Consider the following 21290-nt stretch of genomic DNA (forward strand, 5'->3'; position numbering starts at 1 on the left):
ACTCACAAATCGCGAGCACATTTTTTGTTCATACAACAATTGGAACCACAGAGAACTTCTATTACTTTATGTTCAATAAACAGACAAAAACTAAACTTGAATGTCTCTCATTGTGTGAAACACATTGTGTGCTTTATCGTAATACAGCAGGATCCCCCAACCATACCCTATATTTACAGTTTTGTTTTGGGTCTTAAGTTTCATTCAAGGTGGCATTAAAAAGGTCTTAAAAAGTCTGAAATTTTACTTCCTGAAACCTGCAGACAACCTGTATAGTAATTATGGTTTCTCTTTCTAAGTAATAGATACTGAGTAATGGGCTAAATTGTAAATTGATCTTGGCTTACATGTGGAGATTAAATATATAATGTGGGAGGGGTGTGGATTTGCACACAATCATATTGTATTCACAGCTAGAAGATTCTCATGGTTGTAAGTCTGATAGCTATCACCAACAAACAGCTGTTGCTGACCTTAGACAAATTAAATTAATATTGTTTTTTCTTAATTTGGCTTTATCTGTCCATTATTGTTCTTTGGTGGGAAATTGTGGTGCATGCAAGTTACTGGGTGAAAACTCAGTAGCTTTCCATCTCATCAGTTTATATATGGTCTACGTTAGTATTGCTGTTGGGTCCTATTTAACTGATTCACAAATGCTTTTTCCTGCAGGTCTGCCTCAATATGCTGCTCCAACACAGCTTAATTAGATTAAGAGAGTTTCTGTTATCTTGTATCAACATGTCACCTAAAATAGAGTAGCTTTATCATCTGTTTCTGAAGATATATCTCACTTTGATGCTTAAATAATGGCAACATATGTGGCCTAACTGCCTGTTCAATAGTTTTAGTCTTTCCCCTTTGTTTAAAGTTCCTCGGTGTCTTAGTTCAACTCCCTCTGTGTTAATTAGTCTCCCTCCCTCAGTCTCTCTGCTTTCGTTCTGCCTCAGCTGCTCCTCATTATCCCGATTTACTCACCTGCTTTCAATGTCATTCTCCACACCACCCTCTGTATTTAAGATCACTGGTTTTTATATTTCTTTGCTGAATTCTTCTGTTATTCAGTTGTCTCATTACTATTTGTTAGCCTGCCTGTTCCTCCGTTGCACTATTACCCTGCCTATTACTTTGCCTGTGGTCTTTGTCCTTTTCACCTTGTGCTTCCCTGTAAGTTTTTAAAAAACTATCACAAATGCTCATCCCATAATCCTGTCTGCACTTCTGATCCACACACCCTGACACATGTAAGGTCTGCCTTACTGGATTGATAAAAATTTACATAAACAGCGTTCTGCACAAACATTGGCTTCTAAGGCTAAATGGTGCAATATAAGGGTATCCGTGCAAAAAGGCAGGGCAAGATGATTTATTTATGACCATTGATGCACAAGGCCAGTGTGCTTTAGCTGCAGTATATGTATATATATATATATATATATATATATATATATATATATATATATATATATATATATATATATATATATATATATATATATATATACAGTACTAGAAAGCTGCTCATACCTTAGAAATCTAAATGTATTTTCTTTTAAAGTTGCTCAGTCTCCGTAGGGTTATTTCAAAATCCTCCCACGGCTTAAATAGAACATGCTCCATACTTATATTTTATCTAAGCATATCTATCCATTCAGTAAAAGAAAACCCCATTATATTTCACTGAGCTGACATTTCATTTGAAAATGGAAGTCAAATAAAATTATACTAAGTGTTTTCCCCTTAAACTGATGCATTGTTAGCAGAATATCTGAGCTACTGACCTAAATGTGCTCTTGTTCCCAGGCCAGTTTGAGTTAATGTTACTGTAAGTGAGGCACTATAAGATGTATGCAGTTTTTAGGGTTGTTGGGGGCCAGGGTTTGATGAGTGGACTGAATGCATCATTTTATTAACGTTTACATTTCCGGGACTTCCCTGTAATGGACCGCTCAATCGTTCCAATTGTAGCTTACAGGAAACTTTGTTACCGTCAGGCCCCATTTAACAATTTGGTTTCCTTTCTTTTTTTAGTACTGATGGCTAAAGGAACTCCCCCATGATGTTGATCCACTGTTTAGCCCGTTGACCTTTTAATTATCCATCCTGTAGCTGCAGAGCAGCCTGCATGCCAGAGCCCAGCAGCTCTGCAGGGGGGTTTATTGATGGGTCGTAGATGCAGAGTAACAAGCCACATCCACTGTTGAACATCAGATACAAGCATAAATAAAACATTCGTGTTGCTTCTTTAATGAACTCTCACCCACTGGGTGTGGTGATGAAATATTTATAGAGCTGCAGAAGAAGTTGCAATCCAGAGGGAATGATTAGCAATTCTTTCAAAGTCAGAGACTCTTTTTCAGATGTAAAAATGACATAAAGCAGCTCAGAAAAGTTTTAAAATCTTCTTAACTCAGCCCATATTTTTTAAGTCTGAGAGACCCAATACACTAAAATTATATGAGCACTGACTCTATTTCAATTTCACTGACATCATAAAATACAAATACAGTTCTATATAACCTAACAAATCAGCAATAATCGTATTTACTGAAAATTTTTAAACAAAAATACATAACATTCCCACTGCTGCTAAAATAAAATGAGAAAGGGACCTAAGCAAAAATATAGAAAGACTCACTACATTTAGTAGTTTTAAAGTAAAGGTGCTTATTGTGCAAAATGTCTTGCTGTTCTGCTTCTTATAGTGTAATATAGGCATATATATTAGCATAGCAAGCTAATATGACCTGGTTAATTAGTCAGGCTACCTGCTCCAAGAGCCAGCCTGTAGTCGGCTGTTTAACAGACATGCTATGTCATGACCCCATTGACTATGATTGAATGTGGTTGAATTAAGTGGTCTAGTTCTTATGTTTTCATTTATTCCCTTGTTTTGTTCTCTCTTTTTTGATGATTTCTTGTGTTTGGTAGTAGTTCTCTTTATGTGTCAGCTATTTCCTTCTGTTTGCTTGTATTGTTTTTATAGTTCTGTGTCCACCACTCGTTTTCCCTCCTCCAGCTGCAGGGCGTTCTGTTGGTCAGTCACTTGATCCTGGTCCCAGTGATCATTGTCCTCAGTATAAATATTCCTCTGTTTACTCATTCAAAGTCAGATCTTTCATTTGCCATGTTGCAGTTCTTGTGCCCATTTCTGTGCTTTATCTGTAGCTCTATGTTGTTTCTCTCGTTTCTCTCTTTTGTCCAGTTGTTTTCCACAAGTTCTGTCTCTGTATTTTTTTATTAAATTCAAATGTTCTCATAATCCACCCTGCCTCCGGTCAGCATTTGGGTCCACACTGTAACTGTCAATTTTTTGGCGACTGGAAATATTATCAAACAACTAAATTTGTCTCTCTTGGAAACAATGGGAAATTGTAGAGGCCCTGTCTGAGCCAGCTGACCATCAGTGTGCATCAACAGGTGGGGGAGGGGCAGCATATTAAAATAAATCTTAAACCATAAAAACCATGTCACATAAACTTTTAGCAGTTTTAAAAACTTGACGTACCTTAAAACCGATCTCTGGCCCATGTTGAATCACTAAATAACCCTACAATAAATATTTAGATATTAATCAGTAATTGCTCACTATGTTTTTTTTATTTTATTTTATTGTTTTGCTTCTGACAAAATTATGTTTGTTTGATGCATCTACCACCTATTTATGGTGGCCGACAGGTGCAAACGCGCAGTAAACGGTCGAACAAGCTGCAAACACAAAAACAACTGCAAGTTACAAAACAATTGCAATTTGTTTTGTTATTTACAAACTTCTGTTCTATAATATTGTAAATGATTAAGCGTTTAAAGAGACATAGAAGAAAATGTACCGTTTCTATCTTCCATCCAGGTTTCTATGGGCATCCAGTTAATGTTTACTAAGGCTCTGGTCCTATTGGACTTGGTGGTCGACTCCTAGTGGTCGACCCTGGTAGTCTGGTGCACTTCCGTTTTTGTGAAGCTAGTTTGCAGCTTTTCTTAACTTGTAGTTGTTTTGCTATTTGCAGTATTTTTCCTTTGCAATTGTTTTGTAACTTACAGTTGTTTTTTGTGTTTGTGTGTTTGCAGCTCGTTTAACTTTTTGCGCCGCGTTTGCACCGGTCGACCACTGAACATATTATTTAAAAATTGTATATATTATATAAGAATAAAGAGGTCAGTATTACCTGAACCAGTATATGGGAATAGTTTTTGTTTTTGCACACTGACTTGATATGATGCACATTGTAGATTATCCATGAAATGTCAAAAAGATTAAAAGAACTGCAAAAGAACTGCAAAAACCTGCTACTGCAGCTTTGTTTGCAGAATCCATTGTCTTGTCCGTCAAAGTATCTCAACCTTGTTCTCTCCGTGGGAGTCTTGATCTGAGATTTTCAAACTCCACACTGATCTTGGTGGAGCAAAGGAGGTCCCGACCTGGAGCTGTGACATGCTCGGCTGCATTAAAAAAAGAGGCCGACATAAAGAGGCGTCTTTGAGGAGATTTGCAGCACTTCCTTATCTCTCTGTGTGAAAGAATAAAGCTCAGGGCCCCTCACTGTCCCACACATCAGAAACAGGCTGCAGGGAGATTTGTGCCAGATGCTGCTTCTAAAAGCACATCAGGTGGACAAGGAGCTCTCATCCCAACTGTAGGGCTGTGTGCTTTCACTGTGTGATAGTGTGTGTATGTGTGGCCTTTGATGTCAGCCAGTAGACGGAGTCCCTCAGGTGTTCAGCAGCACATCAGGCCTGTGTATTGAGAAACACTCCACCATGTTATCTACTCTTACATGGCGGCTTTTCACACTCTCCTCTCTCTGAGGGACTCTTGCTGTCAGCATAAAACTTTTAGATTGGGTCTGCAGGAACTACAAGTTTCTAAAATGCTGATCTGTTCATGTGTTTCTCTTTTAAATGCCTCTAAAATGCCGTTCACATTTCTTTTAACATCGTTTTAACACTTCAGCCAAAAACATCAATGTATTTTTCTTTGATTTCATGTGATAGACTAACACAAAGTCACACCTAATTGTACAGAGGAGAGAAATTATTTGTTTTTAATGTGTTGTTCTGCTAACACAAGAATGGACCAACTGCAAACATACCAAGACATGGCCGTCCACCTAAACTGACAGGCCCAGAGAGGAGAGCATTAATCAGAGTAGCAGCCAAGAGGCTTGTGGTAACTTTGGAGGAGCTGCAGTAATCTGCTGCTCAGGAGCAAGAATCTATCAACTATTAGTTGTGCACTATAAATGACCTTTAGGCAAGAGTGGCAAGAAAAAAGTCATAAGAAGTCCTGTTTGCAGTTTGCCACAAGCCATGTAGGGGACACAGCAAACAAATAGAAGTAGTACTGCACAACACCCTGGATACAACATATCCATTGTGAAACGTGGTGGTGGCAGCATCAAGCTGTGAGGGTACTTTTTTTGCGTAGGCAGGGAAGATGAACAGTGATCATTCTTTTTCTTTATTCTTTATAAGAAAAAGGGGTTAGTGTGAAGATGGATGGAGCTAAAAACATGACAATCCTGAAAGAAAACATGCAAAAAACAAGAGACTGAAGTGGAGGTTCACCTTCCAGCTGGACAACTACCATAAACATACAGCCAGAGATACAATGGAATGGTTTAGATCCAAGAATATTCATGTGTAAGATCGGCCCAGTCAAAGTTAAGACATAAATCCAACTGAGAATCAGTGGTGAGACTTGAAGATTGATGTTCTCAGACGTTCTCCATCCTGTCCTACTGAGTGCCCTATACTCAGGAAGGCTGAATGCAATTGCACGCCACACTCAATTTTTATTTTTGTGAAATATTTTAAAATATGCATGTATCTATTTTCCTTCCTCTGGCCAGTTATGTTCTATTTTGGGTTTGCTCATTACCTAAAATTAAATAAAATTAAAATGCATGGAAGTTTCAGGTTGTAATGTGACAAAATGTGGAGCAATTCAAGGGCAATGGATGTCTTTGAAAGGCATTTTATAAAACCATATTTTTCTGTATTTAAAGCCATCTTTACCTGTACTGTCATTTGTAACATGGTCACATTATTGCAGTAAATGAGCACAGTCCACACCTTTCTCATTTCGTCTCAAATCTCCAACAGTCACCCTGATCCATACAGTGAACATTAGGGATTAAACGGCATTTATAAGATGTCATTTTTATGTTCTTAGAAGCATTCAGTCTAATTTCATGCCTCATGGATCTTGTGAGAGATTAGTGTGAGTAAATGTGGCCGGTTTGTTGTGTCAGAGGTGATTTGGACTCTTATCAGAGACCGAGCTCCAGATCTTCTGGAGGCTTAAGCTGACAGCCTTAATGGAATGGGAAAAGCCAGTAATAGTGACCACTTTAGTTAGCATCTAAGGGCATTGTCTGTCTGTTTAGTGCATAATGAGCAACTGCATGCAAAGGCTGTCCTGGAAGTGCCCCCCTCATTGGTTCTTTATTGTCAGATTAGGGGTGTGAGGGCGTTACATGAGTCTGTCTGTTAATGGAACAACTGAAAGATCTTATTACCTGTTCTTATTCAGCTTTCTTTGTAAATGCCTTGAAGTGTCAGACTTGATTGTAGAAATGAAAATTGTCCCAATGTTTGCCAGGCTGAAGATGCATATGGTTTCATTCACTCCAGAGAGGTAGATGTGGTAAATATTCTTTATTTTTAAAGTTGCTGCAGTGGTATGAAGTCCAGTAAGATTACAAAAATGCTAATTTCAAGACAGCCAGTGAAAAATGTATCAACTTATGTTTTCCAAATTTTTATGTATGACACAGTCATACAAGTCAGGGGAATTCTACCAAAGTCTAAGGAAACGGGTGGAAACTTCTGAATTTTGAGAAAGTAGAAAAAGTGCAGTAAGCAGTTCTCTTTGTCGTAATTTTGGCATTTAGCAAACATAACTAGTTTGGGTAATCCTGATTTAAAAAAAACGAAGATTTTAATCTGAATTATTGTCAGACTGCGAGAAAAACAATTGTGTTTTTATTATACACTGTATGTAAATATTTAGTCTTCAATTGTAGATACTCGATAAAAATGTCCCGAGAATGCAGCCTTGAGGTACCCCACATGTAATCTGTGTTTGCTCACATTTATAAGTCTAGTTAAGTTAAGAATTGTTTCATTGAACAGGTAGGCAACAATACACAAATATCTGGGGATAATATTAGATCTTCAGTTAAGTTTTAATGATCAGATTAAAATGATTTCTAAAATTCTTAATTTCAACCTCTTTTAAGATAACAAACTTTTTAACATTTGTGGAGTGTTGCTTTCAAATGTAATAATATTTGTATTCAGTATTGGTATTCGATTTTGTCCTACAGTATATAGTTTAATTTTTTTCATTCTGTGAGATTTCTGTACATTAATTGGTTTCGTTTTGACTCCTTAAGTTTTGTTTCTGAACTATTTTTTGTGTGAGATTTTTCGGCCTTGTTTTGTGTTTAATGCATGTTATGTTTTTATGAATATTTTAAAAGTGTATATTATAGTTTTTTTTAATTGAAAAACTCTACCACAGAGTGGGTCTGCCAGGGCTGTTTCTAACACTGTCTTTTACCAGATAAATATGGATAAATGAATAATATTACAACATTCTATGTGTCTTTCAAAGTGTTCATTTGAGCTGGAAATAGCTCACTTGTGGGGTTTATTCCTCTCCCAAACCACTTGGGGTATTGACCAGCTTCAGGTCTTGTCCTGTCAACAAATACAGAATAAAAATGGTTATGTTTTTTCTCCAGAATGAATTATGTCTGTACCATGCAGACACAGACAGCAGACAGACACAGATGTATGCACCAGCACCCCGACAGGCAGCAGTTTTGGTTGTCAGGGTCTGTAGATCATGTGTATTGGTGCTGCATAAAGTCACAACAGGAATAGATAAGACGGGACCCATGTTGGCTTTGAGAGCCAAATCCACAGCGGCCCCCCAGTGCTAATCGGATTAGCTGAAAAGTTAGCAGTATGGGCCCAAGGAGACACAATATTTCTTAGACTGACTTCTGCACTATATAGTTTCTTCCTCAGCCTCCATAATCTGCTTCTTGTCTCAAAGCCCTTTCAGATCATCTGCATCGCAGTCGACAATAACAAACTCAAGGCACAGTGAACTGGTTTTAACCTCTACATTGAATGACTGGTGGGTGGGGTTGCATGCATGTGTGTGGGGATGGGGGTTCTTCTCCACCCAGGTGGGGGAACAATGGCACACCCGTTGTCTTAGAGGAATGGTTGGCTGAGCACAGGCCAGAGGCAGGCGGGACAAAACAGAAAAAAAACGAGTTGAGAAAATTATTTGTGGTGACGAGGAGGAGGGGGAGACAGGGTGATGATGTGGGGGGGGGGCAAGAGGTTGAATAGAGGCAGCAGGGTGGCAGCTGAACTCCTAAAGCTCCTTTCATGCATGGTCTGCTTCAACCAATGCTGGAAACATGTATGAGCACACCAAGCTTCAGCTCTGCCTAATTGCTCCTTCTTTGTATTTTAACATCCTTTATTAAAAACTAACAGTAGTTCCTGCGTTTTATTACCACTTGGTGTGTAGCTGTATGAAAATGACTTACATTCATAAGCGGAAACTCAGCTAAAATGGTGGGGTGTTAACACAATCTACATACTCATTCACCCAAGTCATCCAAGAGGCTTTCTGCAGTTTTGAAACAAGGAGTGAAATGAGGAAGTCTTCAGGCTTACAGGTTAAACTTTTAAAAACTAAAATCAGGCCTGGTCATATTTTCTTTAATCACAATCAGCCTTTTTAGTTTGTTTCTTTGTGTTCTTTTTTACAATGCATTCTAGATAGTACACACCAAATCGTGTCAAAGTTTCAGGCATCCAGTTGTTGATGCGAAGTTAAGGATTAAAGGGACCCGCATTATAATGCTACCACCATGGTTGACAGTTAGTACAGTACTCTTAGGTTTTAAAGTCTCCTCAAAGTATACAACTAGTTGTTGAATTGGGCAGCTTTTCTTTCTTTAACACCTTTTCCTTCCACTAAACTTTCCATGAATCTGCTTGGATCCAGCTTTCTGTGAACTGCCAACTTCTTTAGAAGGGAGTTTTTTTGACTCACTCTCCTAGTGAAGGATGTCAGTGAGTGTCTGGACAACTGTTAAGTCAACACCCCATTATTGTGTAGACCATGACATTACATTTCTTTATTTCTATATTGTGTTGGTCTATCCCATTATTACCATTCTTATGTAATATTCTTTTTCCGAGAAAGGGAATTAGCTGTAAGCCATAATCATCAAACCTAACAGAAATAAATGCTGGAACTGTATCACTCTGTGTGTAAAGACTATAAATAATACACGGGTTTCACTTTAATTGAATTATAGACATTAACTTTTAATGATATTATAATATATTGAGATGGATTTCCATATATTTAAAATCCAAAAGAAACTCAAACTTGTTTTTATTTTACAATCAATGCAGTTGTATAATTATTCCATCTTGTAAAAAGAAAGGTTCAAATAAGTAATTAAAAGCCCAAAATTAATGAAAGTCCTGTCTATGATGATTGAATGTAGATTTCTGAACTGTACAGTTAAATACTCTCCACTGAACATAACAAAGCACCCAGCAGCAGCAGTGTAAGAACATGGGAGAAAAAATGGGGTATTCTTCACCATCCCCTAAAACCAGATTAAACAGAAAAAAAAAATTTTTTTTTTGTGTCATCCTTTTTTTTTTTAATTATTTGTCGCTGCGTGAATGGACCGCTAGAACAGCTGCCAAGTTCAACATGGCTGAAAAAGCTCTTGGCACTCTTAATCAACAGCCCAGTGTCAAACTGGCCTCCCTTCCTTTGCCTGCATTCCCAAAATGATGCCAAGGGAACCGATTTTTCTGGCCAAGATGTGGTTTTGTGGCTACAGTCAGTCAGGCAGAAGGAAGATGAAAATGATGCCATGTGGACAAGAGGCTTTTTCTTCATTCTTTATGCCAACACATTTCCAGATCGGCTTGGGAAGGCATTGATCTGCCAAGCCCACTGCACTGAGATTGTAAGCTAAAGGTCAAAAGTACTTAGAAAGAACACTGTTGCTGTGGAATGGATGTTTGATTTAGTCTAATTTTACTTTATGGCTCTGTGGGTCTTGTGATTGATGTATGCGCATTTAAATGTGTCTTTCAGTGTGGGGCAAGGTGGAAGTGACTATGAATGACAACCTGGAGGTGTACCTTGGTGACCCGGCGGAGATCCCTTGCCAATACAGCTTCACTGGTGTGGACGAAGAACCCAGCCGTGTCATGATTCAGTGGTTTGTGGTAAGTACAGCTGGGTGGTGTAAACTGACAATGTCTGTCTGGAGCTAACTGCATGTAGTTCACTTTTAACATAAAGCTTTATTTCTCTGTAATATTCCATGGAGAATTACAGGTTAATCCCTGTAATTTTCTGATTTCTCAGATTAATCTAATCAACACAGAGATAGTACTTAAAGTTACCAGCAACATTCTCAGCAGTCTAGATCATAATGATATTTATGTTTTACTGTTGAATCTGTTTGCGGTTTTGATACCATTGATCATGCTATACTCGTTGACCAGCAGTGCTCCTCTGTGGTTCATTTGCTGCTTATCCACCTGTAGATTTCTAGCGAGGACTTAATGCGGCTTTTTGCAGTTTCTACGGGTTTTGTGAATGAACAGATATGGCGAGGAGTGTAGAAGTAAGCCCACCTCCGTTACGCCCCTTACAAGCGACATAGTCACGGCCCAACATCAGTTATTTGTATGGGGCAAGTCAGGTCTGCGATACAGAGAGATGTAGTGATGACGTATGGTTTGTGCAACCAGCCAGTTGCAGGATTTACAAACAAAACTCACTCATCATTTCTGACAAGAAGAGTAAGAAGGTGAGGTATTTAGTTTAGTTTTGCTGCTCTGAGTTCATCTGTCATTATTGTTTTGAAAATTATGGTAGAGGGAGGCTTTCAATGCAGATCGTCTGCCTAACACTCATGTCAATGCCGCTTCCTCCTGTCATCCTGCTCTCCCAGCTTCATTTTCAATAGCAAGCATTTGTGCAGAATATCACTGCCTTCCCTTATGATTTATGAAAAGCTGGTGGCGGCTCATCTTAATGTGAAAGAGGCTACTGACTCCCACTTTGCACCCCTGATCCGTGGTGTCCTGCAGGGGTCAATATGTGGACCAGTCCTTTTCTCATTGTATAAGCTTTCATTGAGCCACCTGATAAAAGAAATTCATCTGTTTCCTAACAATACTATGCCAATGACATAATCCCTGTTTGCAGGTGAGCTTACAAACCATAATATTCTATATTAAAGCTAATGCATAAGTCTCATCGGTGAAATCATAATAAAATAGATGCGCTTAACTGTTCCCCAAAGGAAGTTCCCAATAAGAATTTTACTTGGAATATTAGGTAATGATATAAAACATTCTGCTAACAATTTAATCTTTGATAAACAAATTACTTTTGTTGTTCGGACCATATATAGGTCCATTCCTGCCTTATCAACAGCTAAAAACCATTATTTATCGTTTTGTGTCATCATACCTAGTTTAGTGTGTTTTCTGCCTACAGATTGTCCGAAATTCTGCTGCTAACCCTAACATCAAGAACCCATTCTCACATCACTCAAATACAAAATTTGTTTCTGCTTTTACATTTTAGAGTTGGATAAAGATAACCTGATTAAATATAAAAAGCAGTTTTCAAAAAATGATTTTATTCATTAAGGAAAAAAAGTTATCCAAGCCTATCTGGCCCTCTGGGAAAAGGGAAATTCCCTCATTGATAATTCATGAATTAATTCTGAATAAACAAAATTTTTTTTAGAAAGCTAGCCTAAATTTCTCAAGCCAAACCCAGGCCTGATGAATAATTTAAATAGAACCTTTCTAACAGCTGAAAGATCTGTAAAAGCATAATCTAAAACAATTCAAAAACAGTAGAAATACAAGGTCATTGACATCAGTCTATAAAGGGTTACAAAGCCATTCCTACTTTGGAATGTCAGCAAACCAAGGTTAGACCCGTAATCCACAACTGCAGAAGACATGCAGCAGTGGTAAACCATTTCAGGAGAGTCTAGTCAACCAAAATTACTCCAAGAGCACATCAGTGCAAACAGGAGGTCATAAAAGAACCCAGAACATCTAAAGCTCTGCAGGCCTTACCGCATCAGTTAGTCAGAGGGTATGATTCAACCATCAGAAAGAAAGACTGGGCAAAAATGGCCTCCATGTGAGGGTTCCAAGGCCAGAACCATTGCTGACCCAAAGGCCCGTCTCACATTAACCAAAAAACATCTTGATGATCTCCAATACCTTTGGAAAAATATTCTGTTGACAGACAAGAGAAAGTTGGGACTTTTTGAAAGGTGTGTGTCAGTTTATATGTAATCTAAAACAAACAGCATTTCAATACTAGACCATCATATTGACAGCCACATATTGTCGGTAGTATAATGGTCTGGGGCTGCTTTGCTTGCTCAGGAACTGGACGACTTGCCATAACTGTTGGAACTATGAACCGGACCGTCCTGCAGGTGAATGTCCAGCCATCAGTACAGGACCTTAAACCCAATCACAGTTTTGTTCTGCAGCAGGACAATGATCCAAAGCATGGTAGCAGGGGCACCTACAATTGAAAAACATAATGAACGTTTGTAGTGACTTAGTCAAAGTCTGGACCCAAATTCACTTCAGATACAATAGTGTGGCCTCGAACATGTTCAAACTCGAAAAAAACAATCCAATGCGGCTGAATTCAAATATTTCTGCAAAGCAGAGTGGACCAAAAATCCTCAGTGTTGATGTTAAAGACTCAAACTCTTGATGTTATTTGTTGCTGATAAGGGGGTCACATATAGTTATTAGGTTTAGGGGTAATTACATTTTCACCTAGATCTAGATTTGTTGGGATAACCATTTCCCTTAAATAATAAAATCATTTAAAAATTTTACTCAAGGTATTTTTATCCAATATAAAAAAATTGATTAATAATCACTTTTTATACATTTTCTTTTTTTTTATTGGAAGTCTTATTTTTCTCTAAGTTAATACTTTTTTTTGTAATCCTAGTTTTAAAGGTTAGCTTCCTGTGAATTAGCCTTTGTATTAAGGGCCTATAGACAAGACACCAGTTTCTTTTAAATGTAACATTGTTTTATGTCATGTCCCAGATCAAATACATTTCAAATAAATAAAATCAGCAAAAACAGAATCTGCATGGCGGCAAACCTTTTTTCATGGCGCTGTACCTTCACCGACTGGCAGTCAAATGTAGGTGTATACATCCATAATGTCAGTGATCCGATGACTCCATGCACTCCCCCTAGACCTCTGTGTTTGTTGTATTTAATCCGTTTTTTTATTTTGTATTTTATCTCAAGCACAATGTAATTTATGTTTTAAAAAATGCTCCAGAAGTAAAGTTCTACCTACAAGCTCAGTTCAGTGTCTTCTCACTGGGTTTCTCTGCAGAGAGCTGCAGGAAATGGCCTACGGATGCGGATCTTCTACAGTGATGTCAGTCAGCAAATAATCGACAACAACACAGACTACAGCGGCCGCATCGAGGTGACTTCAGACCAGAGAGGAACCACACTCTTAATTCAGAATGTCCAGCTTTCTGACGAGAAAGAGTTCTTCTGCCAGGTTAATGGGCTGGCAGCTGGGAATGCTGAGCGCAAGACTCATCTCAGAGTTTTTGGTAAGACAGCACATAACAAAGGATAAACTATAATCTCAAAGACGATTTTAAGTCTTAAATCGTCTTCAGTTGTCTTTGTTTAAAATGTAGCTGCTATAATTGACTAATTATCTCCTTTTGGTGTTTAGCTCCTCCAGAGGCTCCAGTCATTGAAGCCGTCCCTACTGGAATTTCCGTGACCAACACAATGCCATCTAAGGTGGGTCAACCCATTCAGAAGTTCAACAAATGTAATAAACTTCACGATTACTGTGTTTACAATATTTGTTTTCTGATAGCTTTGTAAAAGTTTTCATGCCCCTTTTAACAGTCTTACATTTTGTCACCTTACAATCACCATCTATTATTTCCTTTCTCTTCACAGTTTTGCACTACTTTGTGTCCATTACATTAGATCACTATAATAGACATTAAAGTTAGAAGTTGTGATGTGACGTGAAAAGTTTAAGGGGTGTAAAAACATTTGGAAGAACCCAGGAAAATAGCCAATTCGTGTATATTTGAAATTGTACATAAACTCCTCCAGGTGGCATCATGTGAGGCTCGAAATGGTTTCCCTAAACCCAACATCACCTGGTACAGGAATGACGAGCCGCTGGTCCCTACAGCAGGACGTAAGTATTACCCCCTGTGATTGCCTTACTGGCCCTTCCATCTTTCTGGTACAAATCGGACCTTACTGGTGTAGTGGTGGAGCAAGGGTAGAACCACTGACTGAGCAACTGGCTTGCTATGGCTGTCTGACAAAAATAAATCGTTTTTAAATAAGAAATACCTAACAGATTGACAAAACAATCCATATATCAATACTGCTAGCACAGTTAGCCGGTTACAACACAAAATACCCCTGTGTTAATCTCAGTTATAGCAAGCTTCACAAGTCAGTACCTGGTTATTAGCACAGTGCACGTCAGCCCTTTACAGCACTGTTTTAATTTGAAGTGTAGCTGCTTCTGAAAAATCCTGCCTTGAATCCAAAGATCTGTGGGTTGTGTGTGTTCAGTTCACATCTTCTATGCATGTTAAAGCTGATTCATGGAGCTGCAGTATTCAGGCCGGGTTTTCACCTAAACTGTTCCTGAAATAATGAGATCCTTCCAGATATTCTTTTTTTATTTGTGAAATTTCTGGTCATTCAGAACACAAAGGAAAAAATCTTTGTGAAAAGCAGAAACCACTGGTTTATGTTCTGAAACATGCTGTCAGTTAGGTATGGCATGCTAACCAACTATGTTAATCAATACTGTAATTCTGTGTCAGTATGTATATATAGTTCTGTGAAAGAATGTTTGCCCATTAAATGCTCACATTTCTGTAAACCTGGTTTCAACTTCTCTACCTCTAGAATAAAGAAATCCCATAAATAGAACTCTTCTGACGGCATGAAGTAGGTTAAAAGGCAGGGGTGTTGCTACATATAAAGTAGTTTTTGTTGTTCTGCCCTTTATTGCCACTGCCATACTCATATAGAAAAGCATGGGTGAGGATAGAAAAATGCTGAAATACATTCACAGATGTTTGAGAACATTTATGTAAATAAGCCTGTACCAAATAACATAATAATGGAGGGTGCATATATTGGACAAAAGGCATTGTTTTACTGATTGTTATTTTTGTTTTTTAATATAAATGTATAATGTGAAGCCTTTGCTATAAGTGTTCTCCAAAAATATAAAAAACCCAGAATGCACATAAAAGGCAAAGAGAATATAATTTAAGAATGAAACTGGTACTAGTTTTTCTAATGAATTTATGATCCAATTAAAAAGCTCTCAGTCTTCTTCTGTGCAACATCATCTTTTTATTAAACCCATCTTCTCATTTAGAGTTGAAATTAAAACAATGGCTTAACCACATGCCTTACATCTCCTCTGTGCAAACAATCCTGTGCATTAGTCATTATTTGTTTCTTATTCCTTTAAATGTTATTACAATTATTAGACATTTCTGCCATCTTTCAAAGTGGATATTGTGTGATGGTCTTGGGGTGCTTTGCTGCTTCAGGATCTGGGCGACTTGCTATAACTGATGGAACCATGACTTTTGCTCACTAGCAGAGAAAACTGAGGGTCATTGTTCAACCATCAGTTAGTAAATGTAAGCTTACCTGGGTTACGTAGCAGGACAGTGATCCAAAGGACACCAGAAAGTCTACCTCTGAACGGCTACAGGAAAACAAAGATTTTGGAGTGGCCTAGTCAAAATCTTTAAATGTGATTGAGATACACTGCCTAGCCAAAAACAAAGTCGCCACCAAAAAAAAGGTCACACACTCTAATATTTTGTTGAACTGCCTTTAGCTTTTATTACGGCACGCATTCATGTGGCATTGTTTCGATAAGTTTCTGCAATGTCATAAGATTTATTTCCACCCAGTGTTTCATTCATTTTTCACCAAGATCTTGCATTGATGATGGTAGAGTCAAAGCCTTCTCCAGCACATCCCAAAGATTCTCAATGGATTTAAGGTCTGGACTCTGTGGTGACCAATCCATGTGTGAGAAAAATGTTTCGTGCTCCCTGAATCAGTCTTCCACAATTTGAGCCCAATGAATCCTGGCATTGTCATCTTGGAATATGCCCGTGTTATCAGGGAAGAAAACTCATTGATGGAATAACCTGGTCATTCAGTATATTCAGGTAGTCAGCTGACCTCATTCTTTGAACACATACTGTTGCTGAACCCAGACCTGACCACCTGCAGCAACCCCAGATCATAGCTCTGCCCCCACAGGTTGGTAGAGTAGGCACTAGGCATGATGGGTGCATCACTTCACCTGCCTCTCTTCTTACCCTGATGCCCCCATCACTCTGGAACAGTGTAAATCTGGGCTTATCAGACTATATGACCTTCCATTGCTCCAGAGTCCAATCTTTATGCTCCCTAGCAAACTGAAGCTTTTTTTCCCAGTTAGCCTCACTGATTAGTGGTTTTCTTAAGGCTGCACAGCTGTTCAGTCCCAATCCCTTGAGTTCCCTTCACATTGTGCGTGTGGAAATGCTCTTACTTTCACTATTAAACATAACCTGGAGTTCTACTGTTTTTCTTTGATTTGATTTCACCAAACATTTAAGTGATCGTCAATCACGATCATTCAGGATGTTTTTCCGGCCACATTTCTTCCTCGAAGACGATGATGTCCCCACTATCCTTCCAGTTTTTTTTTTGGCCAGGCAGTGTACTTTTGACATGACCTTGAACATGTTGGTCATACTCAGAAATCCTCCAAAGTGTCTGAATTAAAGCAATTCTGCAAAGAACAGTGGGCCAAAATTCCTCCACAGGGACGCAAGGCTCAGATACCACAAATGCCCGATAGTTGTTGTTGGCACCCAGGATGGCATAATCAGTTAAGTATAGGGAGCAATTGCTTTTTCATATAAGGCTAGGTCTGTTTTGATAGCTTTTTTTCTCATGGTAGAAGAACTCATGTCTGATTTTGAAGTTTGCTTGATAATGCAAAACATGCTTATGACATGTTAGTGTGCTGGATATATTGGACACATTTGCTGCATTTATAACTGGACTAGAGCGGAAACAACTAATCAATTTAATCGATTAAAATCGATTCTTGAAATAATTGTCTACTAATTTAGTCATCGATTAGTTGCTTTGTAATCACGTTTTGCCATATGCGGTCTATTTTTTAACACATTTGTGGCCAATGTGTGGCAGTAATGAGCCACCAAATGCTGTGATCTACCGTTAGAGCAGTAGAAGAAGAAATCAGCTAATAGTTGGCCTTGTTTTGCATGACGTTCCATGCGCATAAATCTATACGAGGCACAAACCCATTAGCTATGGAAGCAAATCGTTACCATATTTCAAATGAAAAAGCAGAAATGCTTTTTCATTTTAAGAATGTGGCTGCATTGTTTGACTCATAAATGAAATTAGTAATCAATCATCCTTTTTGCATTTAATTTGCTTCTTCAAGACTGCCCATTCTTTAACTTAATTAAAATGAAAAAGACATTTGAGATTTATTTTTCAAAATGTACCCCAGCAAATAGATACCAAAATTCAATTTGAAATGTAAAATTTGAAAATGAAAAAGCATTTCCAGAAATGCTTTTTCATGTTAAGAATGTGGCTGCATTATTTGACCCATAAATAAAATTAGTAATCATCCTATTTGCATTTTCTTCTTCATGACTGCACATTTTATGCCATAATCAAAAAGAAAATAAAGCAGACATTGCTTTTTCGTTTTCGTGGTCTGCCCGCAAAGTACTGCCCAGAACTCGAAAACGAAAAAGCATTCCAAGCTCCCTGCTGACCGAGCTACCCATCTTGTTCGGTAGGGGGCGCTGTGCACGTCTGCATTGCATTACATTGCAAACGTGCTGAGAAATTGATTGAATTGCAGCAGGGCCGAGCTCAATTTGTGGCAGTGGCAGGAAAAACTGGTAGTTCCGGTGGCAGCCTTATGGCCTGGGACATCCAGTGTGTTTTTAAGCATTTATTTATAATTTTCTGTGAGTGACGATTCAGAATAGCCGCACGTGCTCTATAATAAACCGGCTGTTTGTGCAATAAATCTTCGTCATCTGTTTCAACACGTCACACATACACATAGTGCTATTTATTTTCCATGTCAAGTAAATACAATCACCTTATGTTATGGTTCTAAAGCTGTTTATTAAATAACAATCAATAATGAAATCATTATTTAAAGGTAACAAAGCTTTTACCGCCGGTCTGGCACCTTCTGGCATCCTCGCGGAATCCCCGGCCACCCTGCGGCAGGCTGTGGCAATTCCGGTGGCAGCTTCGGAACTACCAGTTCTTCCTGCCACTGCCACAAATTGAGCTCGGTCCTGCTGCAATTCAATCAATTTCTCGGCACGTTTGCAATGTAATGCAATGCAGACGTGCACAGCGCCCCCTACCGAACAAGATGGTAGCTCGGTCAGCAGGGAGCTGAGGAAGAGTGGCTGCTGACGTCACTCTGCTGCGCCCGCAGCTCGGAATGCTTTTTCGTTTTCGAGTTCTGGGCAGTACTTTGCGGGCAGACCACGAAAACGAAAAAGCAATGTCTGCTTTGTTTTCTTTTTGATTATGGCATAAAATGTGCAGTCATGAAGAAGAAAATGCAAATGCAAATAGGATGATTACTAATTTTATTTATGGGTCACATAATGCCGCCACATTCTTAAAATGAAAAAGCATTTCTGGAAATGCTTTTTCATTTTCAAATTTTACATTTCAAATTGAATTTTGGTATCTATTTGCTGGGACATATTTTGAAAAATAAATCTCAAATGTCTTTTCCTTTTTAATTTTAATTAAGTGAAAGAATGAGCAGTCTTGAAGAAGAAAATTAAAATGCAAATAGGATTATTGATAACTAATTTCATTTATGAGTCAAACAATGCAGCCACATTCTTAAAATGAAAAAGCATTTCTGAAAATGCTTTTTCATTTGAAATATGGTAATGATTTGCTTCCATAATTTGCACTGAGCTAGGTGGCGGAGCACGAAAAGTTACGGACGAAAAGGAGGAGAAACGAGAAAACAAAAGAAAAAAATGACACGAACAAAGACATCGAAAGTATGGGAGCACTTCACCCTAGATGCAGTAAAAAGATGAGTGAGCTGCAAGATATGCAAAAACGGTCTGGCATGACTTCTCTACATGAACATCTGAGACGAAAGCATGTCGGAGTTGAAGCGAGAGAGGAAGAGCCAGCGCGGTAAAAAAACCCAAAACATACTGTTAATTAATTTAATTAATGTTAATTTAGTGTTGCAGATGTGGGTGCTGCTTTGTTATTGACAGTGACAGTAAATATAAAAACCGATTAATCGTAAAAATAATCGAGAGATTGGTCGATTATTAAAATTATCGTTAGTTGCAGCCCTAAACTGGACATGGAAAAAAGCAATAGAATAACAATTTATTTGACAACAGACAGGTAACTTGTTTTTCGAAGTGTTTTTGCCACCCCTGATAGAATGGCGCCCTGTGCAGGGAGCCATTCTGCCCATATCAAAAACAGCCACTGATCATTGATATGCTACGACGTTCTGCACTCTAATGAACAATTGGTTCCACAGTGCCAGCATTAAGTGTTTAAGCACACACCAACACAATGCTAAGACTTTTCTATTTTTCTTTGAATCAATCAGTAAGCTAACAAAATGAGCGCACCTAAAACTAGAGAATACTGAGTGCTTAAATAATCAGGTTTTATAACATTTTTGACCAAAGAAATTCACTTTGCTGATTTTATCTTTTTTAAACACTTACTTTTAACATTGTTCTGTGCTCTGTGGTCCACATTCCAGAGGTAAACGTGATCACCTTGGTGAGCCGGGAGTTCAGAGGTTTCTACACTGTACAGAGCACCCTGGAGTACAAGCTGCTGAAGGATGACAAGGATGCCCATTTCTCCTGTGAGGTCAGCTTTTCTGTCCCAGGAGCCATCAGGACGATGGAGTCCCACAGCATCAACATCACCATTCACTGTGAGTTGTCTAGTGCTGTTTTACAGGCCTGTAGTGGAGCTGTAAGTCACTAATTAAACTCTAATGGTTTCTGTCTCACCTCAGTTCTTAACTGTAATTGTCTGGAGTTTTGCTGCCATAATTGTCTGACAATCTTTAATAGTTCAGCTCAATGCTCAATTCTTCCTTTGCAGTTATATAAACAGTTATCTTGCTGCTCTGGATTGTCTGCAGTTCTTTGCTAATTTAAATATATTCACATTAATCATAGTTTTTATTTGGCCTGCCGTTCGTCTGTTTCTTGCTGGGACTTTGTTATTGTTTCGCAGTCGGCTGTAAAAGATGCTAATGTACTTGAACTTGCACATTGTGAGTGGAATATTCATAAAACACCCACGTTGGAAAAGCTAAAGCCAGAAAATCTGCAGTGCTGGGATCGTCTCTTCCTGATTTGTCTGTTGGCTCATAATTAGTTTCAATCTGAATATTTATCAAGCTTCTCCACCAATCCTGCCCATGAAGTTCATCAGCTCTTTATAAAAAATACAAAGACAGAAAAAATTAATGACGCCCTGGAGTCAAAGATAAAAAATCCTGGCAAACTAGCATCAGTCATTCCATTACTTCGATTATGTGCAGAAAAATACACAGAAATCAACCTTTAACGTTTTTCAGATAATATACAGTTCCACCTAAATTTATTTAACCCATGCTGCAAATTAGGATTGTTGCCAAATTATTATTGCTCAGGTATTTGCAATAAACACAAACTAGGGATTTTATCCAAATTCAATGACTGCAGCAGTCTGAAAAATATTCAACACCTTTAATATAATTCTTGATAAGAGCACACATGTGATTTCAGGCTAACCCAATGCAACCAATCAAAAGCTTCCTTAGTTGCATAAGCTGTGCTTCCTTTAGGATACCTCAGATAGCACAAACAAGTAAAATTAACAAGAAAAAGATACCAAAGACCCTAAATATTGCAGCTGGAGGCATAGTTCACAAGTTTGGAGTTAAAGGACTACCGTCTACGCCACCTGGTGGCAGAAAGAGAAAGCTAGCAATGGCTGCCGTTAGATTCCTCTGGAGGCAGGTTCAGAAGAAGTCCTTTATTGCCAAGTTT

At 38.3% G+C, this 21290-nt stretch overlaps 1 protein-coding gene across 2 annotated transcripts in view; it reads left to right on the top strand.

Annotated features, from left to right (window-relative positions):
* The window catches only part of mcama (melanoma cell adhesion molecule a), a 79880-nt gene that overhangs the window by 40272 nt on the left and 18318 nt on the right, over positions 1-21290 (top strand). For both annotated transcript variants that reach the window (XM_047379608.1, XM_047379609.1), the window contains exons 2-6: positions 10157-10290; positions 13481-13709; positions 13838-13908; positions 14236-14323; positions 20003-20182. In XM_047379608.1, coding sequence (XP_047235564.1) covers positions 10157-10290; positions 13481-13709; positions 13838-13908; positions 14236-14323; positions 20003-20182 — 702 coding nt within the window. The remainder of the gene's footprint in view (positions 1-10156; positions 10291-13480; positions 13710-13837; positions 13909-14235; positions 14324-20002; positions 20183-21290) is intronic.

The sequence above is a fragment of the Girardinichthys multiradiatus genome, chromosome 11 (assembly GCF_021462225.1).
Source record: "Girardinichthys multiradiatus isolate DD_20200921_A chromosome 11, DD_fGirMul_XY1, whole genome shotgun sequence".
Lineage (NCBI taxonomy): Eukaryota > Metazoa > Chordata > Actinopteri > Cyprinodontiformes > Goodeidae > Girardinichthys > Girardinichthys multiradiatus.